The sequence below is a fragment of the Martes martes genome (genome assembly GCF_963455335.1).
Source record: "Martes martes genome assembly, chromosome: 16".
Lineage (NCBI taxonomy): Eukaryota > Metazoa > Chordata > Mammalia > Carnivora > Mustelidae > Martes > Martes martes.
The window spans coordinates 60,534,623-60,542,952 of NC_137904.1; the positions used below are offsets into that span (position 1 = coordinate 60,534,623).

At 48.0% G+C, this 8,330-nt stretch overlaps 2 protein-coding genes across 9 annotated transcripts; one reads left to right on the forward strand and one right to left on the reverse strand.

Annotated features, from left to right (window-relative positions):
* The first annotated feature begins 51 nt into the window (after positions 1-51).
* METTL23 (methyltransferase 23, arginine) lies at positions 52-4,762 on the forward strand. Of its 2 annotated transcripts, none has more exons than XM_080826377.1 (5): positions 52-421; positions 2,478-2,582; positions 3,826-4,063; positions 4,152-4,236; positions 4,386-4,762. In XM_080826377.1, the coding sequence occupies exons 2-5, from the start codon at positions 2,499-2,501 to the stop codon at positions 4,549-4,551; spliced, it is 573 nt and encodes a 190-aa protein (XP_080682503.1). In that variant the 5' UTR covers positions 52-421; positions 2,478-2,498; the 3' UTR covers positions 4,552-4,762. The 2 variants fall into 2 exon arrangements, with proteins under 2 accessions (XP_080682503.1, XP_080682504.1); XM_080826378.1 differs by having other exon boundaries at positions 296-406.
* SRSF2 (serine and arginine rich splicing factor 2) lies at positions 4,355-8,327 on the reverse strand. Of its 7 annotated transcripts, XR_013968155.1 has the most exons (5): positions 7,655-8,296; positions 7,120-7,430; positions 6,755-6,858; positions 5,994-6,092; positions 5,055-5,490 (listed from the first exon to the last, which is right to left on the reverse strand). XR_013968155.1 is itself a non-coding variant. In XM_080826372.1 (3 exons), the coding sequence occupies exons 1-2, from the start codon at positions 8,014-8,016 to the stop codon at positions 7,127-7,129; spliced, it is 666 nt and encodes a 221-aa protein (XP_080682498.1). In that variant the 5' UTR covers positions 8,017-8,327; the 3' UTR covers positions 4,355-6,092; positions 7,120-7,126. The 7 variants fall into 7 exon arrangements, 3 of the variants coding, with proteins under 3 accessions (XP_080682498.1, XP_080682497.1, XP_080682499.1); XR_013968153.1 differs by lacking the exon at positions 6,755-6,858 and having other exon boundaries at positions 4,355-5,490; positions 7,655-8,294; XR_013968154.1 differs by having other exon boundaries at positions 4,355-5,490; positions 5,994-6,573; positions 6,751-7,430; positions 7,655-8,243.
* Between the last annotated feature and the right edge of the window lie 3 nt (positions 8,328-8,330).

An 8,330-nucleotide genomic window follows, 5' to 3' on the forward strand; every position in this document is an offset into this window, starting at 1 on the left:
CTTCCGGTGTGCGCGTCACTTCCGGGCGTGAGCCGCTTACCCGGCGGCCCGTTTCCGGCGTGCGAGTCGCCGAGGCCACCTGTCTTCCGTGTCTCTTTTGCCTGGCCTCCGGTGTCTTCTCACCGCGCGGCCGCGTCGTCGCCCGCTGGAGCGGTGCGTTCCCCGCCTTTGCAGTCGAGTTGCAGCGACCCGGCCGGGCAGCGTAGCGCCCGTGAGGCGGACCCGTCCGCTCGGGCTTTCCCGCGCACGCAGCCTGGCAGCCCGGCGCTCTTCGTTGTTCCCGGCCCGTCGGGGAACCCCCGACACCCCCCTGGACAAGCGTGGCCTCCGAGGGCATGAAGTCCGGGCCCAGCGCTTTCGATTCTCGGAGGAGCCGGGCCTGGGGGCCGAGGGGGCCGTGCTGGAGGTCAGCGTCCCGCAGGTGCGTGCGTCGGCACCCGTCGGGAGGCGCCTCCGGTCCTTTGCGGTGGCGCCCGTGGCAGAGGAGGGGTGGGGGCGAGGTTTGGCGGCTCCCCTGCCTTAGGATGGACCTCAGGGTGGGAAGGTTTGGGGCCTAAAGCTCTTGGCAGTCTTTAAGGAAGAAACTTGGGGACCCTGCCACGAGAAGGGCCTTCCACATCGAATATTTCCTGCCAGAAAGGTGGCATTTTTGACACCAAGTATTTCCTTTGATCTTGTTGAAGGGCTTCTTAATTCAGCTTTATCCAAGACGGGGGAACTCTACCCTCACTTTCCAAATAAAGTTTCTTGGGTTGGCACTCACTTGTTCGTTTCAGCTCACGGCTGTCCCCAAACTCTCAGTAATAATAGCAGTAATACATTATGCGTCCGGTTTTTCAAAGCACTTGGACGTTGCAGCGTTTCGATTTTAACAGCAGTCTGTGAGGAACGTATTAGCAAAAACAATTTGAAGATGAAAAACCGCCCAAGAGGAGGTAAAGTCTCGAGTGAAACCCATTTCTGATAGTTTTTAAATGCCTTCGTGTTGAATACCCACTGGGATTTCTTCCCAAGTTTAGGAGCTGACTCCAAGTGAGAATAAAGACCCCTTTACACCCAAATCTGCAGACTCACTGCTGTGGTCAGAAATCCTTTACTGTCTCCTGCGTCAGATCTTCCAGGGCAGGCATTTTATTCACGCTGCCCTCCCTACCCTTAGAACTAGTGGCAAGCACTGATATTTTTGTTGAGTGAATTCACCTTTGATACTTCCATGGCTTCAGCCCCCTTTCCAACCAGTCCACTAGCAGCACCCTCCGCTCTAGAAAACAGAAAGACTTGCAGTTTTGCAGTTTAATAACCGCTCGCTTTGCTTATTTTGTGTCTGGCACTGTACTAAGCGGTTTGCATTGAGTCTCACAAGTCACAGTATGAGATAGTGTTTTGCAGGTGAGGAAACTGCAGCACAGACAGGTTAAGTAATGGGCGAGGTCATACGGCTATTAAGTTACACATCTGGCATTTGAACTCAGGCAGGCTCATTCCAAAGGTGTGAGCCGTTATTTTGCGTCCCTAAATACTGTGCTCTCTCATAATTCTGTATCTTTCCAAAGGCTGGGTAAGCTGCCTGCCTTCCTAACTCCAGGACTGAGCTGCTCTCAAACTTCTGGAATGTCTTTCTGGCCTCATTGTTTTCCATTAGCATACCAAGTTATGCCTGTGATTGTAACCCTCTGATACATTTTTTTTTTTTTTAGATTTTATTTATTTATTTCACAGACAGAGATCATAAGTAGGCAGAGGCAGGCTCCCCGCTGAGCAGAGAGCCCGACTCGGGGCTTGATCCCAGGACCCTGAGATTATGACCTGAGCCGAAGGCAGAGGCTTTAACCCACTGAGCCACCCAGGCGCCCCCCTCTGATACATTAACTGCACTTAAAATAAAAGCTAATCTTCCTGTGGCCTACAAGACCCCCCAGTTCTGATCCATGCCATCCCACTGACCTCAGTTACTACCACAACCCTGCCTCCCAGCCCCCATGCCCCTGCTGTCAGTGCTGTCTGTACTCCAGCCAGAGGCTTTTTAGTTCCTGCTTCAGGACCCTTGCCAGAATCATTCTATCTAGGACAGCCACCTTGTGGTCGCTGTCTGCACCCCTCGCTGCCCCCACTACTCTCTCACTAGGTTTTGTTGTTAGCAGTATTGCCTGCTAAAAATATATGTGCTTACTTTTGGCTTATCTTTTCCCATAGGGTATGTATGTGCCTATGTATGTATTCTGTGATAACCTAGTTACATCCGTAGCCCACTAAGCAACGCAGTCCTTGGATAAATGCTTGTTGAGTGAATGAGTGTATGAAGAGTGCTTATCACACGGTATTGCAATTTTATAAACCCCATGGGATGTGAACTGGACAGCAGGGAACTGTCATTTTTGTGATAGATGCCGGGTGTCGGGCACTCTGACTGCTGTGAAAATAAATATTACAACTGTCAGCAGATGAGTTATTTTTGGCATACAAAAAATTCTTTTCAGGTGCTGCATCTTGAATATGGAATGTATGTTTGGCCCTGTGCGGTGGTCTTGGCTCAGTACCTATGGTTTCACAGAAGATCTCTGCCAGGCAAGGCTGTCCTAGAGGTACAAGTGCTCTTGAGGCTTCCTAAAATGCTCTGTTCAGATTTAAGTCTATGTGCTTGTTACTGACTTGTTAAAGATTTTTAAATCAGGTGATTTGCCAGCCTGTAAGTCATGTGAGCTAAGAATGCTTTTTACGTTTTTAAGTTGTTTTTTAAAAAGCACGTGCACCAGAGACCACAGGAGTCCCACCAAGACTAAAATGTCATCTGGCCCTTTACATTATGCTGACCTTTATTCTAAGTGAAGCCCATTGACTAATTCTACAGAATCTTGGCATGGAAGCAATCATTAAGACTATCTTTTCAGGGTGTCCCAACAGGGTCATCCGGGGTCTACTGTGACACATGCATTTTCTCACGTAATAGTCCTTTCCATTTTTGGAAATCTTTAGAGTATCCCAAACTCTTTCTCGTCACTCCACCTGACGTGAGACTGCTAAAGGCTCGGTGAAATAAACTTTTGTTAAGTTTGCATAAATGATACAAGGCTTAAATCTTAAGGCTGAGGACAAACCCCAAACTTAGTAACCTAACTTTTGCAAAAACGTGTGAGGGGTGTGAGAGTATTTAGCATACTTCTGACCCTGAACAGTGGCAATTTGTAAACATTCAGAAAAGATTGAGAATCTCCAAGCTCAAGCTCAAAACTGGAAATTACATTTTAAATAGGGATAATACTTATAAAGGCATTCCTTGGTTATTCCTTACTTAGCATGCTAAAGACCTTGTCACTTTGAAAGCCCAACTGGAAAATCCCCTCTGCAGAAAGTCATGTTGCAGACCTGTCTGGTTATAGCCACATAAAAGCAGTAAAAATTGGTAGTAACAACCGTAATGGCCAGGTGTGCATGCAAGTCACCCATCAGGCTTCTAGAGACCCAATGTTCTGTATAATTAGGAGTTTCTTTATAGACTATAAGAGAACTGAAAATGACAAAGTGTCCTAAACTGCCTAGGGCATATTGAGCAATGAAGCTGCCAGGTACCATGAAGGTTGGAAGTAATAGTTGCAGAATGCAGGGCCCTGTATGGGACTTAACCTTCCCACCCCATAAGAGGAATCTCAAGAAGTAATTTCTACAAATTGAAAAGCTTAAAGCTTCATATGGTAAAGCAATGTTAACTGCAGCACCTTTTGTAGATAGGACAAGCTAATCATCAACTCTGTACTTACAGAAACTAAGCCCCAAATTCCCTGCAATGGTTAAGCAGAACTTGGAATGCTTTTTTAAAAAATGTATTAGATTGGAGCTGGAGTGAGCCTTCCAGGAATTATGGCTGCAAAATGTGGTGCTGAAGTAATCTTGTCGGACAGTTCAGAGCTGCCTCACTGTCTAGAAATCTGCCGGCAAAGCTGTGAAATGAATGACCTGCCACAGGTACGCGTCATAGGACTGACATGGGGCCATGTGTCTCAGGATCTTCTGGCTCTACCATCACAAGATATTATACTTGCATCTGACGTGTTCTTTGAACCAGAAGGTAAACCTTTTTTGGTCTTCAGTTAAGTAAAATTTGGCTGGAGAGATGACCTAAGTTTAAGTCCATTTAAGGAGTCCTGTCTTCACAGATTTTGAAGACATCTTAACTACAGTCTACTTTTTGATGCAAAAAAACCCCAAAGTCCAGTTGTGGTCCACTTACCAGGTAAGAAGGTAAGCCTGAATAATCCTGGTTTACTCTCAATTTTATTGAAACTTAAATCCTTACTCCTCATGCAGTATCTACTGAAAGGATAAAATGAAAATGTATCTGAAGCAAAACAGGAAAACATGATTTTAAAAAACAATTTATTTTTTTTCAGTGCTGACTGGTCACTTGAAGCTTTGCTCTACAAGTGGGATATGAAATGTGTCCACATTCCTCTGGAGTCTTTTGATGCAGACAAGGAAGATATAGCAGAATCTGCCCTCCCAGGAAGACATACTGTTGAAATGCTGGTCATCTCCTTTGCAAAGGACAGTCTCTGAATTACACCTACATACAGGCTGTTCTCGGACAGTGTCAATACTAATTAGCAACCTGCCATGCCAACTAAGACTCAGACCACTTTAGCTTCTTGGGAGTACAAGCATTGAATTTGACGATGGTCAGATCTGTTGGCCTTTAAGATTGTGATGGGTCACCTAGACAATACTCAGGTTACAAAGCCATGAAAACAAAAATTAACACACCTGTTTTAAAAAAAAAAGGGACTTGGATTGTTCTTTAGGGGGGAAAATCGTCAAAAACAGGGCATAAATTAAGCAGAGAAAAGGGGATACCCACAACCTCAAGAAACTGCTACCTTAGAGCATTGATTTTAGGGGTTATGGGTGCTGAAATGGCATTTCCACTTTAACTTAGGGAAAAAAGTCAACACTACACATATCACTTTCATACTGTACAGTCAGTAACAATTCACAAGGTAATTGCACAGGTCTTTCAAATAAAGGGGAGGGAAAAAAACACCAAGACATATTCTGAGAAAAGCTAACACCAAGGAAACGTTTTAATTAAACTACAGAAACAATGGTTATAGTACAGAATTTTCATGAGCAAAAAGATACACCATGTTATAAGTACTTACAAAGTTACAAACCATTTTTGCTTCCTTAACATTTTCCATATTTTAAGTTCATACATGAAGATGATCAGATATACCATTTTGGGGGGAAGGGGAAAAAAAGGTGTATTTATCATCAGCTAGATGTGCTCACTGTATGCTCCGTTATTTATATGCAAGGCCCGGGTGACTGGAAGTGCAGTTGTCAGGCATTTTAATAAACTGGACAGCCATTTGTTTCTGCACGACAAGGCATCTTTACACAGGAGCAATCAGGAGAAAACAGGAAACAGCCAAGCACTCTGCACTGCAACACGCCACCTTAACAGCTAACCAGCATTACTCAACTGCTACACAACTGCGCCTAGTGCACAAAAATACACAAGAGAAGAGATTAGAATTGTGTTTGGTAAACAATCCTTTCAAAAAATCAAGTCTTTTCACCTGAAAAGTCTTTATACAAATTTGGGTTCAGATTACCATTTAGATCTGAAGGTAAATAACATATACAAACAAATTTACACCGACTTTTGTAGGTTTTTAATTTTAAGGAATGAAGGCAATGTTGAGTCAATCTCTTGACAGCTTTAGGCTGTGTGTAATGGCTGCACACGTTTCCTTAAAAGTCAGGAGGCCACAAATTAGGTTACCAATCTGTTTAATTTCAAACAAAAAAAGTCAGCACTATATAAACAAAAGGAAAATTTACCTCAAATATCCAAGCCAATAATGAAATCTGAAGTCGTTCACCTCACTAAATTACAAGAAATTTGAATAACAGCAACAAAATGGCACATAAAATGAAGTTTGCCACCTGAGGCAAAGCTTAAAACAAGTAAAAAGTTAGACAAAATGTTACAAAATAACCTTTTCAATAGCCAGTTGCTTGTTCCAAGTGACTCTTCGATGGACTGAGTATGTGGTCCTTTGCCCCCAAGTCTTCTGTTACGTTGCTTGCTGACCCATCTAGGTTTGAAAAGAAAAAAGTTCAGTTTACCTTCCATTACAATGAAGCTACCGAAAGTGCACATGGTTTCAGTTTCAGGCATGTACTTACTAAGGCTCTGGTGAAACAAGTAGGTTACGGAAAGGTTCCACCCAGCCATTATCAGTTTTTTAAAGGCCCAATTAGGAAATTTTCACAAAGGCTACCATCCGCTTTTATAAATTTGTGTTTACGTAATCTTGGCCAAATAACCAAGGTGAAAAATGATATAAGGGAGGGAAAAAGAAAAAGGAAAAAGGGGGGAAAAAAAAGGAAAAAGAAAAAAAAAAAGGACGGTATCCAAAGAAAAACTTGAAATCAGAAAATCAGTCTATTTTAAGATTAATTTTTAGTCTTTAAATGAAACATTTGGCAATTGAGAATAAAGCTTTAACATCTGAGCTACTTAGGGCCCTTTCCTTTTAAAAAATAGGACCAAACAATTCGAGAGTTAAAGACACACTATCCTTTCCCCACCCAGTGCGATACCTGTAAACTTTTTGGGGGTTCCAAAAGTTCATTGCTTCTTTTCGCAATTCGTTTGCCACATCCATTAGAATATGAAGTCCCAGTCAGTACAACAATAGTTGAACTGATCCTTTTCTCTAAGAGGATAGTGCATCTTTAACATTTAAAGACAAACCTGCTCCAATACACGCCCACAGAAACTGGTCCCTGGAGGATCAGCCAAATCAGTTAAAATCTGCAATACTGGCCAATATTCTTTTATCAAACAGGAGACCGCAGCTTTAAAGGGGAAAATGCAGACGTTGGATAAAAACAGCAAGAAATAGTCATTTTCATTAATAGGTCTCAAACAGTTTACGAAACAGCCATTATTATCTAAGCTTTACGCACATCCTCTCTGCAGACCCCTCTCTTCAGCATCTCTCCCAAAGCCGCTCCCCGACATCGGGAGCCGCACTTACACTAACACGGATCGCCACAAGCTCCTACACACCCCAGCTCTGAGTTCGGGCCGTGCGCCTCGGATCCCCCCGACATTACCATTCGCTTAAGAGGACACCGCTCCTTCCTCCTCGGGAGACTTGGGGGGGCTCTTGGAGCGCGACCTGGACTTGGACTCCCTCTTGGACACGGGCGGCGGACTCCGGGACCGGGAGCGGGACCGGGAGCGCGAGCGAGACCTGGACACCGACGAGGACTTGGACTTGGACCTTCGCGCCGACCTGGACTTGGACGTGGACCGCGACCGCGAGCGAGTGCGGGAGCGAGACTTGGAGCGGCTGTAGCGGGAGCGACTGCGGGACCTGGAGCGGCTCCGACTCCGGGAGCGGCTGCGGCGGCGCCGCCGAGGGCTGCGGGCGGACGGGCCGGGCGTCAGGGCGGCCATCGGGGCTCGAGGGCCGCGCCCCGCCCGCGTGCTGCGCCCGCCCCGCCGCCATTACCGCGCCGCCCGCCGCCCGGGCGCCATTTCCCCCCGCCGCCCGCCGCGGCCCCGAGCCCGCCCGCCGCCGCCACGTGTCCACGCGGACCTTTGTGCCCCCCCCGCCCGCGCCCCCGCGGCCCCCCGCCCGCTCACCTGCGGCTCCGGCGTCCGTAGCCGCCACCCCCGTACCGGCGGGGCGGCGGGCCCCGGCGGCTGTGGTGCGAGTCCGGGGGTCGGCCGTAGCGCGCCATCTGCACCCGCAGCTCGCGGCCGTCCAGCACCGCCCCGTCCATGGCGTCCATGGCGTCCTCGGCGTCGCGCTTGTCGTGGAAGCGGACGAAGGCGAAGCCGCGGGACTCCTTGGTGTAGCGGTCCCGCGGGATGTACACATCGCCGACGCGCCCGTACTTCTCGAACACGCGCCTCAGGGTGTCGGGCGAGGTGCGGTAGGTCAGGTTGTCCACCTTGAGGGAGGTCATGCCCTCCACATCGGGAGGCGGGCGACCGTAACTCATGGCCCTGGAGAACCGGCCGGCGGCCGCGACTGCGCGCCGAAAACTAACGCCCTGGGCGGGCCCGCGCGCTCGGCTGAGGCGGCGGTTTCCTCACACTCGCCCGGCTCGACGCCACGCCGCGCCGCGCCTCTGGCAGTTGGCTCCCGCGTGGAAACGCTGGGCGAGGCCGGACGGGGTTGGGGGGAAACGCGAGGAAGCAGCCGACCCCACCAAAGAAACAACTGGGCGGGCGGCCGGCCCTAGCGCCCGTTTATATCCCTCCTCACAAAATGGCGCCCGCGCCACCCGGAAATGAATCCCCTGATTGGCTCGCC

Bases quoted from the DNA above. Each gene is read 5' to 3' on its own strand.
- METTL23 (XM_080826377.1), top strand. From the start codon at position 2,499: ATGTATGTTTGGCCCTGTGCGGTGGTCTTGGCTCAGTACCTATGGTTT. The intron at 2,583-3,825 runs GTACAAGTGCTC...AAAATGTATTAG, and splicing joins CAGGCAAGGCTGTCCTAGAG to ATTGGAGCTGGAGTGAGCCT. The intron at 4,237-4,385 runs GTAAGCCTGAAT...ATTTTTTTTCAG, and splicing joins TCCACTTACCAGGTAAGAAG to TGCTGACTGGTCACTTGAAG.
- SRSF2 (XM_080826372.1), bottom strand. From the start codon at position 8,016: ATGAGTTACGGTCGCCCGCCTCCCGATGTGGAGGGCATGACCTCCCTC. The intron at 7,431-7,654 runs GTGAGCGGGCGG...GTCCGCCCGCAG, and splicing joins TACGGACGCCGGAGCCGCAG to CCCTCGGCGGCGCCGCCGCA.